Source organism: Mirounga angustirostris, unplaced genomic scaffold, assembly GCF_029215605.1.
Source record: "Mirounga angustirostris isolate CCGP_5_RB_7025 unplaced genomic scaffold, mMirAng1.0.hap1 SCAF_10, whole genome shotgun sequence".
NCBI classification, from domain to species: domain Eukaryota; kingdom Metazoa; phylum Chordata; class Mammalia; order Carnivora; family Phocidae; genus Mirounga; species Mirounga angustirostris.
In genome coordinates, this window is record NW_026991718.1 from 31,068,439 (window position 1) to 31,085,922 (window position 17,484).

General features: G+C 38.6%; 1 protein-coding gene across 1 annotated transcript in view; it reads left to right on the forward strand.

Annotated features, from left to right (window-relative positions):
* Positions 1 to 17,484, forward strand: part of ARHGEF33 (Rho guanine nucleotide exchange factor 33) — a 67,545-nt gene that overhangs the window by 13,825 nt on the left and 36,236 nt on the right. The window contains exons 2-6 of the mRNA XM_064572141.1: positions 5,626 to 5,736; positions 7,494 to 7,543; positions 14,616 to 14,780; positions 15,331 to 15,452; positions 16,390 to 16,532. Coding sequence (XP_064428211.1) covers positions 5,712 to 5,736; positions 7,494 to 7,543; positions 14,616 to 14,780; positions 15,331 to 15,452; positions 16,390 to 16,532 — 505 coding nt within the window. The 5' untranslated portion in view covers positions 5,626 to 5,711. The remainder of the gene's footprint in view (positions 1 to 5,625; positions 5,737 to 7,493; positions 7,544 to 14,615; positions 14,781 to 15,330; positions 15,453 to 16,389; positions 16,533 to 17,484) is intronic.

Genomic DNA, 17,484 nt, shown 5'->3' on the forward strand with positions numbered 1-17,484 from the left:
AAGTATCATTCTAAATGACTTTAAAGCCATTTACATTAAAATCAGAAAATGGATAATGATGTCCACTATCACCATTATTAGTAAACATTATTCTGGAAGCTCTAAGAAATACAATAAGATAGGACAATGAAATAACCAGTATAAATATTTGAAAATAAGGATAAAAATCACCTACAAAGGGGGCACCTGGCTGGCTCAGTCAGAAAACTGTGTGACTCTTGATCTCGGGGTCATGGGTTTGAGCCCCATGTTGGGTATAGAGATTACTAAAAAAAAAAAACTTTAAAAAATTATTAAAGCTCAAGAAATACTCATTTATTTATTTTATTTTTTAAGTGGGCTCCACGCTGGGCTTGAACTCACAACTCTGAGATCAAGACCTGAGCTGAGATCAAGAGTTGCACGCTTGATTGACTGAGCCACCCAAACACCCCAAGAAATACTCATTTAGAAATCTTCAATAATTAATAAAGGAATTTACTAAGATGGCTAAATGTAAAATAAATATGAAAAAATAGAGAATATAAAAACCAGCTAGAAGTGAAAGTGGAAAAATGCCATTCACAATAGCAATAAAAATTATAAAATACTGAAGAATAAATTTCACAGGAACAGTACAGGATCTTTAAGAAGAAAACAATAAAATCTGATCAAAATACCTAAAGCAAGATCCAGTCAAATGGAAAGAATATACATGCTCTTGGATGACAAGATCTGATGTAAAAAAAAAGATCAGTTGTCCCAAATTAATATATAAATCTAATACAATTCCAATGGGAATCCCATTTTTTTTTGTAATGAGTAAAATGATCTTGGAGTTCATTTATTCATATGGAAAAATAAATGTCAAGTGAAGCAAATTATAAAAAAATAATAGTTGACTTGCCTTACCAAATATATATATTTTTAAAAGATTTTATTTATTTGATAGAGATAGAGACAGTGAGAGCAGAAACACAAGCAGGGGGAGTGGGAGAGGGAGAAGCAGGCTTCCCGCTGAGCAGGGAGCCCGAAGTGGGGCTCAATCCCAGGACCCCGGGATCACGACCTGAGCCAAAGGCAGATACTTAATGACTGAGCCACCCAGGCGCCCCGCCTTACCAAATATCTTTAAAACACAGAAGAACATCTATAATTTGTGATTTGGGAACAGCAACAGAGAGATCAGAATGGAACAGAGGGCCCATAAGAGATCTCTGTGTATATGGGAATTTAATGTGTGACAAAAATAATGTTCAAATTCTATGAAGGAAAAGGATGGCTAGATAATGACTGGAGCAGGCACAAACAGTTATCCATCTGGAAGACAAACAAATCGAACACTCCCTCATGCCACATATAATAAGTTCCAAATGAATTAAACACTTAAAAATAATGAAAGCCTTAGAAGAAAATTTAGGGAAACATGTATATAAAATCTTGGGGCTGCAGAGAGCTTTTAAAGCAGTGCAAGAAATCTAGACGTAAATAAGGAACAAGATCTATTTGACTTCATAAATTTTAAAAAATGTTTCAATAGCAAAAGTGACTACAAAGTCAGAAGACAAAAAAGACAGATGGGGAAAATACTCAAAATTCACATGACAAAAATCTACTCTCTCTTATGTGAAAATTCTTACTAATTGATAAGGAAAAGACAGATGACCCAATGGAAAAATATGCAAAGGAGAGGAATAGATAATCCCAAAGCAGCAAATCTAAATGTACAGTAAGTGCATGCAGAGATGCTCAGTAGCGCTAGCAATCAACAAAAGTAACTATGAAATATCACTTGTCACTCACCTCATGGGCAAGAACTAAAAAGTGTTAACATTCACTATAGGCTGGGATACAGGAGAGGAGGTACTCATGCCATATTCTTGGGAGAGATGAGCCTTTTTATGAAACAGTCTAGTTGTATCTGTTAAAACCCCACATAATTAAGAACACCAATGTGTAAAGCTCTATGTACTAAGCTGTTTGTTATAGCACTGTTTGCAGAGTCAAAATAATGGAAATAGAGGGAATGTACATCAATACAGAAATCATTAACATAGGTCATTTGTACCTCAGATACTATGCAGCCATTAAAAATAATTTATTTGAGGGGCGCCTGGGTGGCTCAGTTGGTTAAGCGACTGCCTTCGGCTCAGGTCATGATCCTGGAGTCCCTGGATAGAGTCCCGCATCGGGCTCCCCGCTCGGCGGGGAGTCTGCTTCTCCCTCTGACCCTCCTCCCTCTCATGCTCTCTGTCTTTCATTCTCTCTCTCTCAAATAATAAATAAATAAAATCGTAAAAAAATAATAATTTATTTGATCTATACCAATTAATTTGGAAAGATTGCCATGATGTATTATTAAGTGAAAGAAATAAGAAGCAGGGAGGTCTCATTTGAATCTACAATGACATGTATATTCTGTGTATATGTGTGTATGAGATTATATGAGGATGGAGAGAGGAATGGAAGAACACTAGCAGATTGTTAACACTGATCGGGACTGGGAAGAACACTCCAACTCTCTGTTCAAATGGCCACCATAAAAACATGAGTAACAAGGATCCAAGTTTTTAAAAAGAAAGTAAAACACTTATGCTATAATGTAGGTGAAACAGTGATGCCAATAGGTCCATTAGCAATCGTGTGAAACATTCAAGAGAAAAAAGATTGGCAAGCAACACAGCTGAACGATCGTCACGGTTGTTTAACTAGAGGCACTATGGTTGTTTTTTTCCTCTGTATTTTCTAAATTTTCTCTAATGTAGTTTTGTTGCTTTTGTAAATAAATAAATAAAATAAAAATTCTAATTTACTTTATGTGAACCACACACTTTTTATTATGTCTTGAAATCAGTTACCATAGGTATATATGTGAGCTTGAGGATGTCCTAACTCTGAAAATCTGTACATTTACATTTTATCTATGACACATGAGAGGTATTTTCAGATTGTTTCAATTAGTTGTAGATTAGATAACTAAATCCCTAGGTAATAATTATCCATAAAAACATGACTTTACATATTTCAAGATTTCTTTTCCCCCTAAGCAGTAACAGACGTCACTTCTAACAGTAATTTTCCAAAGCTTCGTGGCATAGGGCAGGTCATCTCTCTTCCCCTCCCTAGGCCTCAGTTGCTTCACCTATAAATGAAGAAGCTGGATGAAGTAATTTTCTCATGGCCTTTGGCTCTAACATTCCGTGATTTAATTTACATACATCATAGAATCCATTAGATATCAAACAGGTGAACAATTGCTAAGGAGAAGAAAGTTTTCATCTGAGTAATACTTACATCAGCTGTACAAGACATTCAGATAGGGTGCCTGGGTGGCTCAGTTGGTTAAGCGACTGCCTTCGGCTCAGGTCATGATCCTGGAGTCCCTGGATCGAGTCCTGCATCGGGCTCCCTGCTCAGCAGGGAGCCTGCTTCTCCCTCTGACCCTCCCCCCTCTCATGTGCTCTCTCTCTCTCATTCTCTCTGTCTCAAATAAATAAATAAAATGTTTAAAAAAAAAAAGACATTCAGATAACTAAAGAAGATGCCCCACCTTGATGTAACTTTCATATTCACATGAAAAATGTACAAGATTTCAAAGACTGTATAGCCTTGACTATCTTGATATCCCTCACTTATAATTAAATAGCTGTTGAACACTGCTTTTTCATTCATGTTAACACTTCTGCCCCTGCCAACTTATTATTTTGCTTTACAGACCTCAATATATGAATGAAAAGGTTTTTTTTTTTAAGATTTATTTATTTGTTTGAGAGAGAGAACGTGAGAGCATGAGCGGGAGGGGCAGAGGAAGAGGGAGAGAGAATCTCAAGCAGACTCCATGCTGAGCATGGAGCTGACCTGGAGCTCCATGTCATGACCCTGAGATCATGACCTGAGTTGAAACCAAGAGTTGGATGTTTAACTGATTGCACCACCCAGGCACCCCTGAATGAAAAATTTTAATTCTACTTTCTTGAGGTGTAACTTGTAGAGAATAAAATGCACCCAATGAAAACATACATTTTTATGAGTTTTGACAAATGTATGCACCTATATAACCACCACCACAGTTAAGCAATAGAACATTTCTATCACCCTAAAAAGTTCCCTGTGCCTCTTCCTAGTTAAGCCCCACCTCCTATCCTAGGTAATTACTGATCTGCATTTTGTCACTATAGGTTAGATATGTCCTTTCTAGAGCAATGAACACATTTTTGACTTGTATTTTCTCAATCTTGGATAGAGTTAATATATTTTGATAGTTTCAATCAGGTTTCTCAGTTGCACACAACAGAAAAGAGCTCTGGCTGATTTCAGCAGCAAAGGAGTTTGCTGAAAGGATGTGGGCAGCTCATAGAATTGCTGGGAGACTGCTCTCGCTCTGCCATTCCCTCTGCTTGTGCTCTTCTGTCTCTCTGTCAAATAAATAAATAAAATCTTAAAAAAAAAAAAAAAGAATTGCTGGGAGACTGGAGAACAAGACTGGGATTATGCAGCCAGCAACAATGCCCCAAATCATAGAGTACAGCTCTTCTGGTGAGGAAAGCACCACAAGCAGCACTTGGAGTTACCTCAGCTCTATACCAGATCATGGTCACCTCCAGCACCCTTGCTTCCACTGATGTTTTGAGAACTCCGTTTCTTAAAAAGAACAAAGTACATCCAGTACATCTGTCCTAGGAAATCCTTCTGTAACTGCCAGTATCAACTGGAGTGAGTAAATCTGAGGGGCATATCCTAGGTCATGTGGCCTTCATGCCTAAGCTGCAAGAGAGGCTAGGAGAACCTGCCACTTTCAGCCTCTAGAGCAAGAGGCTTAACCAAACTTCATAAGATGGGAGGATTCCCCCATCATTGGAAAGGGTTGAAATTCTAGATGGTCAAAAAGAGGGCCAATGTCCACAACACTGATGGTTATGTTTGTTTGTTAGACTGCATTCTGAACATGCGGCTTCATGTCTGAAGATCACTACAACCAGGCCACATCTGGCAACACCTCCTGTGTGTACAGTGGTCTACCAGATGCCAAAAGTGGGAACGAGGTCATCAGGGCATTTACTGTGTAATGAAATAGAAACCGATGTATTGGCCTTCATACTTGCTTAAGATTTTTCTTCTTAAGATGATCTCCCTAAAATATAACCTGTTAATAAAATTAATGGGCCTAAAGTAATTAATTTGATCCAAAAAAGAATGTAATATTAAAAACTGCCATAATTTTAAGTCATGAATTTCATATTTATTTACAAAATACCTTTAACTTTTATTTATTTTTTATTTTTATTTTTTATTTATTTGTTTGAGAGAGAGAATGAGAGAGAGAGAGCACATGAGAGGGGGGAGGGTCAGAGGGAGAAGCAGACTGCCCGCTGAGCAGGGAGCCTGACAGAGGACTCGATCCTGGGACTCCAGGATCATGACCTAAGCCAAAGGCAGTCGCTTAACCAACTGAGCCACCCAAGCGCCCTACCTTTAACCTTTAAACTAAATATTAATTTGATATTTTTACTCTTCTGAAATTACACAAACCTTAAGTTGTCTCTAATAGCTGTGTTCATTTCAATTATTTTAAGTTAACACATAAAGTAAGTCCAGTTATTTCACCAGTTCTACCTGCTATCCCTTATTCTTGATTTCAATTGCCAGGTCCAGAGAAGAAGGGGTGGCCTGATCCAGGGACAATGAGGATGTAATGTTAAAGAATCAGCTGGAGGAAAGAAGCAACAGGCACCATGGAAAAGACCAAAACAAAGCAAGGTTAGACTTTTTCCTATGTCTTGCTTTAGATCTCGGGATTTAAGAAATGTAGGTTTCAGTCTTCTCTTCCATTGTATCAAAACATGAGAATATGTCACCTTGACTATTCTCATCTCCTTATCATCATATAATGACCATGAAGAGCACAGACTTGGTGCTGGAGAAACAGGAAATGCTATATGTATAATTTGGTCTGAGTAGTTATCTTATTTTTCTTAGCAATAACTTTAGGACTTGCTTCAGAACAACCTGCTGAATAAGGCCAAGATACAGATTCAACTAATAAACATCCAACATTTTCTAGAAACATAAGTGCTCTCTCTTTTTATCTTTACCATATCGAATCAACCATATAGAAATAGTTCTGTTATCACCTCCAATTTACAGGTAAGAAACATTCATAGAGGAGTCAGGCTACAATCACAAAATGTCAAAGTTTGATCTGGGAGCCTGGTTTCTGTTCTCATGTTCTGGTTCTTGCCATGATACCAGGCTGTTGGGACACAGTATAAAATGGGCTAAGTAATCTTTACCTAAGCTTGTGTGAGGAGCTTTGGAGGTCAAACCACCTGGATTTTATAGGAACAGCCTTCTGTCTGTATAAGTTCTAGGCTGAGGTCATGTATTATTTATGAACTTAATACACTGAGGCTGGTTCCTCTAAGGAAGGGTTTTCTATACCAGTATGTCTTAAGAGAACAGTATACATATCCACACAACCAAATATTTGCAACTGGTGCTTTCATCTATAAACTGCTTGATTCATACGATGTGACACAATGGAAATATAACTAAGTGGATGAGAAATGAGCTGCATGTTTTACATGGATTGTCGTGTCTTCATGGCCAACCAGTGTGGTTCTGAAAAGTATTAAGCCAACCTTTTCTTCTCCCCAGTTTGTAAGTGGTTTTTATAACCTACTACTTCCTTTGTATTTGCCCTGTGTTTCACAGTCTCTAGTGTTGCCAATATTCTTTTCTTTCTGCCTGCATCCTTCCCAGAATCTTTCCATTGACAATTCCCTTTACTGACCCTCTTGCCCAGGAACACAGTAAGATTACCTTAGCTGATCTGGGCAGTGACAGGAGGGGAGAGCTTAGAAGTTTGGCAAGGACATTTTATGCAGGCTTCCTGAAAACAACAGAGTGACAACTGGACAGGTGTCTGGTGTGGCCTTCCTGAGTATAAAACTACCCCTCAAGTAAACTCCTGTCAGCCCCAAGAACATGAGGGAACCCTTCACGGGTATTCCCTTCTGGTTGATTAATAATCACTAATCATTCAGTTTGGTTGAGAAACTTCCCCACTGTGGTAGAACATATTTTGTTTTGTTTAAGATTTATTTATTTATTTGAGAGAGTGAGAATGAGAGAGAGAGAGTACATGACAGGGGGAGGGTTAGAGGGAGAAGCAGGCTCCTCGCTGAGCAGGGAGCCCGATGCGGGGACTCGATCCAGGGACTCCAGGATCATGACCTGAGCCGAAGGAGTCGCTTAACCAACTGAGCCACCCAGGCGCCCCTGTTTTGTTTTGTTTTTTACTACAAGAGTTGTATCGGGTAGATATGATTAGGTTATTAGGATGTGAATATAGAAACCACTTACACCAGCTTATGTTTTGTTCTTGTATCATTGGTTTCTTGTCATGCAGCCAGGGTCCTATGAGTCCTATGAGTCCCCTTATTCCCTGCATGTGTGTGAAGAGGATAGGGACAGAATGAGTCACGTTCATTGAACAAAGCTCTTTCTTCCTACAGGAGAGAATGAACATATGCCGATGAATAACCCTTCCACACAGATTTACCAGGTAAAGACAATTAGATTGTTTTGAACACTCCTGTGTGTGATGGTGATGACTGTCGCTTACGTATAAAGTTTTCTAGCACTCACAAGTGCCTACACATCCATTATTGAGGTAGGCAGGGCAGAGAGTGCCGCTCACGTTGCACCTTTGAGAAAGCTGTTCAGTGAAGGACAGCTTATCCAGGTTCTAAATTACAGCACGACCACTCCCACGTCCACTCCAGTTTCCTTGCCTGTCGCCATCATCACTCTGGCCATGACACAGTGCGATGCCATCTCCATGAGAGAGGAGGAGAGAGCAAGCTCTGTTTTTCTTGGTTTACTATTTCAGCAGGGAGAATTGAGAATTGAAAGCAGGTTAACATTGCAGATGTTCACATAGGGTGATCGAAAAAAATGTTAAGCTCCCTTTAAACAATGGAAATAATTTAATTTCCAAGGAAGATAAAAATTCTGCAAAGCATTTTATAATATGTTTGCAACAGGGGTCACTTGGGGCTGCTTTCGCTTTCTACACAGTATTTATTTGGTGTCTGTCTTTTAAATGTAAATTTAAAGTAAAATTCTGTCCTTAAAAATCATGGATGTTTTATTCTGATGTAATTTGTAATATAAAAGAAGCTTGGGCTAGGAAACTCCATGCTCCTCTCTAGAGTTAAGGCACTGTTACCTGGAATGCAGGAGAGGGAAGAAAGAACTAGCAGGGCTTGGTGGGGGCTGGGAGAAAGAGTGATTTCAAAGTTGGCTGTAAAGTTTTAAGCGTTGGTAAGGATAAAGAAAAGAGCAATAGGAATCCAGAAGAGTGGAGAGTTTTAGGGGAAATGTTATTTAGATTTGTTGAGTTTAAGTGACAGTAAAGTGCAAATAACTAGTGCCCAGAAATCTCATGCAAGAGATCATTGCTGTGGGCCAAGCAGGGCGAGCCAACACAGGATTATGAAAACATTTTTGTAGTCGTGCCGCTCCTAGACCAAGACCAGCAGTGGGAAGGGGTAGAAGAAACAGCTCCATTTCAATTTACTACGTATTTATTGAGCAGTTACTATGTGTAAAATCAACTGCTTGGTCTAATAAGAAATAAAACAGATGCAACAGGCATTTGCTATTGATTTTTAAGTGTCCGCCACCTGGACAACATATACAATAATTAGCTCAAACAGGCTGTTGGAAGGATTACAACAGAGGCATTGATGTGGCGGAGGGATGAATGAATATTGGCTGAAAGATGTGAACCAGGCATTTAAGGACAGATTGGTCATTTGGTAAGTGGATATGGGGAAGAGTGTTTCAAGCAGGGGGACCAGCTTGAACAAAGGCCTGGAAGCAGGAGTGAGTCTTCACTCAGTGCTGATTTGATGCCTCATTTGTCCACGACCTCCAAATGCCTTCCCTGCCCACCTCCCCTCTGTTCACATCTGACCTGTGTAGGGCATTGGAATGACTGTGAGTATGTCTTTAAACTTAGGTAGGATTTAAAGTCTATTATAGATTTTATGTAGGTCACTCCCTGAATGTTGGCTAAATATAGCGGCAGTGGGAGGGGGTGGCCTCATTCTCTTACTGTCTCACAAATCCAAGTACATCTGTTCGCAGTGGAACAAATGAAACAGATGAAGCAGTGGAAGCGAAGTTGGTCTATATGACCTCTGTGACAATGTGGTTATAACCCCATCCTTGTTTTAAAAGAATGCTTCCTAAACCCCAGTCTGTTTACTCCAAGCAACATTTAACCAAAAGAAGATGAGGAGAAGTAAAGAAAGAAGAAGAGGAAGAGGAAGGAGGGAAGCAGGGAGAGGTTAACTATAATAGAACACAATCCATACCAAAAATGGAGAGCAAAATATGAAATTTGAAGCAAAATATGATGTTTTAGCCATTTTCTATCTACTTTATTTTCTTGATAAACCCCCATCCCTACCTGAAATTACATTAAATATTATCTTGTTTCTTTACTTTTTTAAATTGTCTGTTTCCTTCTCTAGAGTGTAAGCTCCAAGGGCAGGGATTTAGTACATTTTGCTCTCTGTTGTATCCTCAGCATAAAGTACAGTGCCTGGAATATAATACATATTCAATAAATATTAGTTGAATGAATGAATGAATATCTGCAAGATGTGTATATTGCTTTGAGCCAAGAGATCTGATGTAGTCACTTAGTCTGGTGTCAAATGATGTTTGGAAAATTGTCTGGTTCTTCTTTGGGACAAAAAAGAAGAGATTCTTACTTCATACATTAATCAAAATAAACTCAAAAATGGATTAAAGGGCTAGAAATTAAAAAATCAAACTATAAAATTTAGAATTAGTGAATATTTATCTTGTCTCTGGATGTGAAATGTCTAAGTAAAAAAGCACTGGAAGAAATCACAAAGGAAAGGGCCAGAGATTTCACCCACATCACAACAATTAAAAAATTTCCCAACGTAAATATATTTTCAACCAATTCAAAGGCAAATAAAAACATGGGGAAAATTCTTACAAAAAAATACAAGGGTTTAATGATACATAAATAGTTAATACAAGTCAGTAAAAAAAGAAACTTGAGACCTCAGTAGAGTATGGGCAAAGGATACAGATAATTTACCAAAGTAGAATTACAGATAGCTAATAAGTAGGAGAGAAGATGAGGCTTTTGAAGCTTATGACAATCTGATTAGTGAATAATAAAATAATTAATAATATTTAGTTCTGATGAGTGTGTGTAAATTGGAAACTTTTACAAAAATTCTTAAACTACAGTAAAAGTGTTAAAATGTTCATAACCCTAATCAGCTCCCTGCTCTTTAGATGGATTTGACCTCCTTGGTGAGTAAGGTACATTGACCCAAATCAGATCATGGCAGCCAACAGGAGAATGAGCACTACCATCTCCCAGTTCATTCCAGTATTATTATCAGAACCGGTGAATCTGTGTGGATACACTGATTGCTCCTTAGCTCATATTCCCTTTTATTTGAATCCAACTCTATTCCAATTTTCTCTCATCCTTTGTTCACTGTACATAGGCCTCTGAGATTTCACCCAATCTCTTCTCCAGAGTCAGATTGTGTTGCTGCAGCCTGACTACTTCCTTTTGCACATGGATTTTTAAAATAAGATTCCATTAACGTGAGAAGTGGGGGTGGGGTCCCGCAATCAAGGCCACAGATGTGGTAACTGCACCATTTGGTCCTAGCCCAACTCTCGCCTAATGATGTGAATTCCAACTGTGTTTCTGGCTCACCTGTAACATGTAAACATTGCAGCCTCCTCCCTTTATATTACTTACGTTTTATGTATTTGTCCAAGACATGTTTTTCTAAATACACTAATTTAGCCCTTTGAGTCAAATATTACCCAACGTCCTTAAACTCATAGTAATTTCATATTTAGGAATTTATCCTAAGGAAATAATCTGAAATACATACCAAGCTTTAAATAAAAAGCATTATATGTCAGCATTATTTATAATGTTGAAAAATTACAAACAACATAAATTTCCAAGAAAACTGAATGGGTGGATAAACTGGCACATCCATAGGATGGAATATTGAGTAACCATTAAAAATAGACACAGAGAAAAAAAATCGAAGGCTATAGGAAAGGGTTTATAACAGTGTTTGGCAGAAAAGGCAGGGGGTAGGATCAAAATATATCCATAGTATGATTTCAAATGTATAAATGTATGCATTTATATCCATAGAACAAAACAGAAGGAAATGTGCCAAAACATTTGCGGTTGTATTAAAGTAAGGAGATGTGAAGTGTTTTTTTTTCTTTTTTCTTTTTCTCTGTAATGAAAATAATTTAAGAAAACGAGTTATGTGCCAAAAGGACCCCTAACTGAAAAACTATGGGAACCAGTCCTACAGCAATAGGTTTCATCATTAAAATTGCCATTGAAAGTTTTCTACGATTTGTAAGTCCCGTTTGAGCCTCAGTCTCTTATTGCCCTTAAGGAATATTTTCCAACTTCAGAGAAATTAATTCTACTAGGCCGGTGGTGCATCCAGGAAGCGATAAGATAAATTTCTGGCACACCATGCTTCATAGCAGTTTCAGCAGTGGCCTGTAAGAATGACATTAAGGGTCAACTTCTGCAGGGAGTGTAGAGGAGTAGATTTGCGAAACTTACTCTTGACTATTCAAATGACTTGCTGCCCACTTTTTGTTTTAAATTATCATATTTCTGGGGATTACTAAACAGGCCTAAAATGAAGACGATGAAAACTGGCAGAAAGACCATGTTTCTTCTGTACAAACCCTGGTTGGGGGGAAAACCAAAGCAATTACGTTGGCATCGTTGCCATCATGTGCTGCTTCTTACAGCCTGTAGTCAGGTGTTGGAGGAATTTGGCCTGCCTTATGGAGCTTTCTCAAATCTTGACATTTATGACTTAGCAGGGATCTCAAGGCCCAGGCCCAGTCCCCTGAGTTGGCCTCAGAATAGACTTTGACCTTGATAATGGAACAGAATGAAGGACAAATCTGTGTGAAAAACAAGTTGGAACAACTTGCATAATTTACGAAAATTTAGTTTGAGGGAACTTTGGTGGAAAATGACGGGAAGACATTGATTAAAATTCACCTTGAGAAAAGTTAAGAAGCCAAGAAAGTAAAGAAAATTGAGAAACAGAAATTAAGACCAGGAAATAGAAAGAATTCGGACTCCTCTCCCCTATTTCTTTGAGCCTAAGATGCCCTCTGTGGTACCCTAGGCTTCGAAGTACAAGTCTTCCCTGAACCTGCCTCCGGTGGGAGCCCGCCTTCAGCGGCAGGATGGAGGGATCATAACCTCTCTAGAGCAGCTTCATGAAAAAATCAACGAGATGAGGAACGTGTTCAACTCGCTGGAGAACAAGGTAGACACCCATTTCTAATCCTTGGGGTGGGCTGTGGGCTGTCAAATGAGAGAGTTGAAGAGAGAGCAGAGAAAAGATGTTAAGTCCATGTCCTCAGGATATTTTTTATGCACAAGGAATGGCCAGTTGGTACTGGAAAACCAGTCGGTAGCAGCTAAAGATACTGAACCCCATGCTATCTTCAAAGCAACATGTTCGAAGCAATTATGCTCACATATGGCATCCCCTCCCTGGCTGATCAGTGGATGTAAAGCTGTTTATCAGGCAGTAGTGTTACTTCGATGGTAGGTACCAGGAAATGGGCTCATGGCTTAAAATGGTTTCAAAATTCCCAAAGTCCCTATATAACCTGGCTATTAGGGAAAACTCAATTTTTTTTTTGAGAGCTGGGGTTCTACAGGTCAGGAAAAGTCCTTTCCCCTAGGATCCTACTGCTGTCTTTTGGTTCCTGGGAAAAACTCCACACATCCAGTGAGCAGTGATAATGAAGCCTATTTCTGTTGGATAATGGTTCCCTTTTTTTTTCAAACAGGAAACCTGAGTTTACAGGTTTCCAGAGTACCTGAATGAACGTCAGGTTTCCTTCCTTCAATTTTAAAACTTGCACAGATTTTGCTTTGATATTATATTGCTGTCGATTTTGTTTATTTTGTTCACTGAAGATGAATTTATGTAATGACAACTACCAGATCAAAAGTAATTGACCTGGTGATTTAAGCCATTACGATGACTAGGTTAGGACATGTGCTAAAATCCATCACAAAGATTAATTAACATTAAAAATGACTGGAGCGAAATACAGACTGCTCATGGTGCTTCTCAGGCTTCTAGCCCTGAACACTTGGCAGGTCCTGCTTTTTTCCTCAGAATGATCTCTTTGGTTCCTCTTATTTCTCCCTATTCCCGGCCCTTGAAAGAAACCTTTGAGGCACAGTGAACCACAAAACCCCATATTTTAAAAATGTGGTGTAGGAAACCAAGTCATTTTATAGTGGGAGGTGTCGTTGTGAGTTGGAGCCATTTTGGATGACCAGATTCTGAAAATGTTTAGAAGTACACATTTGAAGGAATTTTGTTAATTTTGTCAAAAGTTCTGCTTTAAAGAGAGAACTGGGGCTAAGAGTTCCTCTCTTTAGCAGAGGGTACGATCATGAATTTCAAGAAAGTGTTATTATCTGGTTGTACTATTATTGTATTATTATTTGTTCAATAAAAAAAAAAAAACCCTGAACTTTAGAAGCGCTCTATTTTCTCCATATTTCCGTTTGTGCTCAACTTTTTGATGTGCCACTGAAAGGGGGAGAAGAATTAAAATTTCTTGAACACCTTCTATGAACCAAGCATGCACTGTGGCAGGAAACTTGCCTATCTGTATTCATTTAATTCTCCAGACAGCCCTGTGACATGGGTGTCACAGTAGTTATTTTACGCAGGAGGAGACTGCTACAAAGAGGTTAACCAGCTTGCCTGAGGTCTGACTTCTCATAGGAGAGAGCTAGGGTTCGTACCCTATCGGACTCCAAAATTGATACTTTTTTCATGGTGTGGAAGTTGACAACAGAAGTCCAATGTGTGCACTCCTACTCTACCAGGCTTGACTCTTGAAGATAATTCAACATCACTATCAACAGTGTGCTGAGCTCCTAACATTGTAGCTATTTCCTGCCACTCAAATGCAAATGCCATTTTCTCCTTTTCCATGACATCATCCAACATCCATATATATATATATATAAATCCTGTTCCCTTTCAAAGAAATTCTCAGATATGCTTAGTTATTATTCTTTTTATCATTTAATTTTTAAGGGAAAAATAACTGAATTTCTTCATCTTCTATAACACCAGGGATAATATGACCCATCCTTTCTTTCATGGGATTCAAAGAGTTACTGGATCAAGATTGTCTTTCACAAGCATATGTTGGTTTTCAAGTAAATCTCATTTTAAGCAAAGGTGTTAGAATAAACATAGCTCACAGGAAGACCTGTCAACCTAATTGTTTGCTTGCTTGTCACTATCAAGCTTCGGCATGTGCTATATAAAAAAGACCCTCTTTTCCCTAAAAGAATGGGACCAAGGTTGCCTTATGTTGTCTAAACTTTAGTCTACCAGTATATGAGGTCTGTAGATTTTCAGGAGCTTGGTTTCTCAAACAAAATGAAAATTCAAGGGGCCAGTGGCAGTATTTATAGTAGTTTATAGCAAATTGAATTCATTCTTGGTGATCATCTTTAGTTGCAGGCCTTGGCCTCTGAACTCAAAACTGGTTTCACGGAAGCAATGCAAGAACTGTCAAGAATTCAACATGGAGAATATGCTTTGGAAGAGAAGGTTAAGAGCTGCCGATGTTCCATGGAAGAAAAAGTTACCGAGATGAAGAATTCGTTAAACTATTTCAAGGTAGGCTCCTTTTCTTTCTTTCTTTCTTTTTTTTTTTTTTTTTTAAGATTTTATTTATTTATTTGAGAGAGAGAATGAGATAGAGAGAGAGAGAATGAGAGGGGGGAGGGTCAGAAGGAGAAGCAGACTCCCTGCTAAGCAGGGAGCCCAATGCGGGACTCGATGCTGGGACTCCAGGATCATGACCTGAGCCGAAGGCAGTCGCTTAACCAACTGAGCCACCCAGGCGCCCCCTAGGCTCCTTTTCTACTCCCCTCCTAAACAGAGAGGTTCTTGATCTTAGCCACAGAAGTAGAAAACACCTTTTCATGTAGCAGTCAAATAAAAGAATTTTCCCTCTGGCCCATTTGCTAATTATCACGAAGAAAAAATCTGTTTTTCTTTCTTGGATCTCTGTGTTAAAATTACAGACTGCAATAGAAATAAGATGTTCATTTCTCATTCATTCATTCAACAAATGTATACTAAAAGCTTACTGTGTACTAGATATCATCTTATATCCTTTCACCCCTTTTACCAGATTCATTATGTATCAATTCCTATTTTTCAGGAAGAGCTGAGCAATGCCATGGCAATGATTCAGGCCATCACTTCCAAGCAAGAAGAAATGCAACAGAAAATTGAACAGCTTCAGCAGGAAAAGCGAAGGGAATCTCGAAAGGTTAAAGCCAAGTGAGTGTCTTACACAAAATTAGCCAATGGCAAACCCATAAGCAGAGGTTTGGATACTTACACCGAGAACACCTTCCCCCCATCGGCAGATAGATAACTGGCTACATACTGCTGGAATCTGTGGGTCAGCATGTGATGGAAGTTATAGAATCATAAAAATCGGTTACGTTTAAAAATGGATGGTAATAATTACACGGAAAATGCACTCAGTACAATAGGAAGTGAAATGAAAATGATATAAGATGACATGTAGAATTTTATTTCAACTGTAAAAACATGTAAAATAAAAACTAGAAAGATATATTTTAAAATGGTGATTGTTGTGTTAAGATAGTGGGGTCACTCATGATTTTCTTTTTTAATTAGTTTTCTAAAATTTCTCTAATGCTACTACTAGTTTACTTCCACCATTGAAAATACATTTATGTTAGTATCTCAACCAGGTTGAGTCAATTAAGTTTCACCATTAAACATATATAATCATTATTGTTATAGGTTTTTAAATTATCAAATTTAAAATAGAAATATGGCAATAATATTTGTGTGACTCCAAAGAATGGCTTGTTGTTTGTAGTTGAAGACCTGCTGCTTCCTGGTACCTTTGTGTTGCTTTGTTAAGTGAATGTAAATCACCCCAAGCAAATTGTCATCACTGCAAACTCTGTACAGATCCTGATGACAAGGAAGCCAGGAACAGAAAAACAAAAATATAGGTATTACCATTAAGATGTGATTTGTACGTGTTTGAAATTTTTTCTCCAGTTTTGGCAATGAATTAAGTTGAGCCCTAAGAATTGCTAGTATCTAACTATTTTTAATTTACAAAAACAGCACTTTTTTGGTTCAACCTAATGTTTCAGAATTTTTCTTGAATCATTCTGAACTGATTCTCTTCTTAACCCATCAGGCATTAAGACCCTTTGTTTTCCTTCCCCAGGAAAACTCAAAAAGAAGAACATGGCTCACAGGCTGGGCCTGTTCAAGCACAAGGAAGTCCTTTCCGTTCAATCAATATCCCTGAGCCTGTTCTTCCAAGTGAAGACTTTACAAACCTCTTGCCTTCTCAGGCCTATGAAAAAGGTACAGTTTGCAAACCATATTGAATTAACCAAGCCTTTCCCCTTGATTCCTAGAGCTTAAGTAATAGTGAGAATGGGTTTATGTCTTCCATCCTTATAGGAAAATGATGTATTGCTCAGAATTTTTCCTCCTATAATTGGAATTTATAAGAATCCAGAGAGAGGATCCTGGGGTGCCTGGGTGGCTCAGTCAGTTAAGCATCTGCCTTCAGCTCAGGTCATGATCCCAGGGTCCTGGGATGGGGCCCCACATCGGGCTCTCTGCTCAGCAGGGAGCCTGCTTCTCCCTCTCCCTCTACCTGCAGCTCCCTCTGCTTGTACTCTCTCTCTGTGTCAAATAAATAAATAAAATCTTAAAAAAAAAAAAAAAAAAGAATCCAGGGGATCCTAAGAGACCAGGAGAATCTGCCCAATTTTAAAAGATTTTCTTTTTTGGGAAAATACTTATCTGGGTTTTCTAAATTTCAAAAATAACCCTAGGAGAAAAATGTTAAAAAAAAATTATCCACTCTAATAACTCGTTTTCTCTTCCACATTACTGCTCACGCCTTGTCTCTCTGCATAGACATTTTAAAGATAGGCGTATTCTTACCAGAAAATTGTGTGTTCTGCGCTTTTTTCAGTGAGGTTTCACTGATCAGAGAAAATCATATCTGCCTTAACTGGCAGGCAGTGACGTCAGTGGTGTGCCCCTCTTTCTCTGGGTAACCAGAGCTGGTGCTGTCTGTGGGCTCGGGTCACTAGCCACACCCCTGATCTGAGGGATGAGACAGCAGATGCTAGAAAACTGTCCCTGGGCAGTGCTGATGAAACTGGCTTTCCAGCCAGTTACATCCGTCTGTAACCATGTCTGGTTACACGTTTGCTACATCTGTGTATGCTCAGCAATGTCTAGCAAAGTACCTATGCTGGAGAGTGACATTAATGTTAGTTAGAGTAATTGTCCTTTTTTT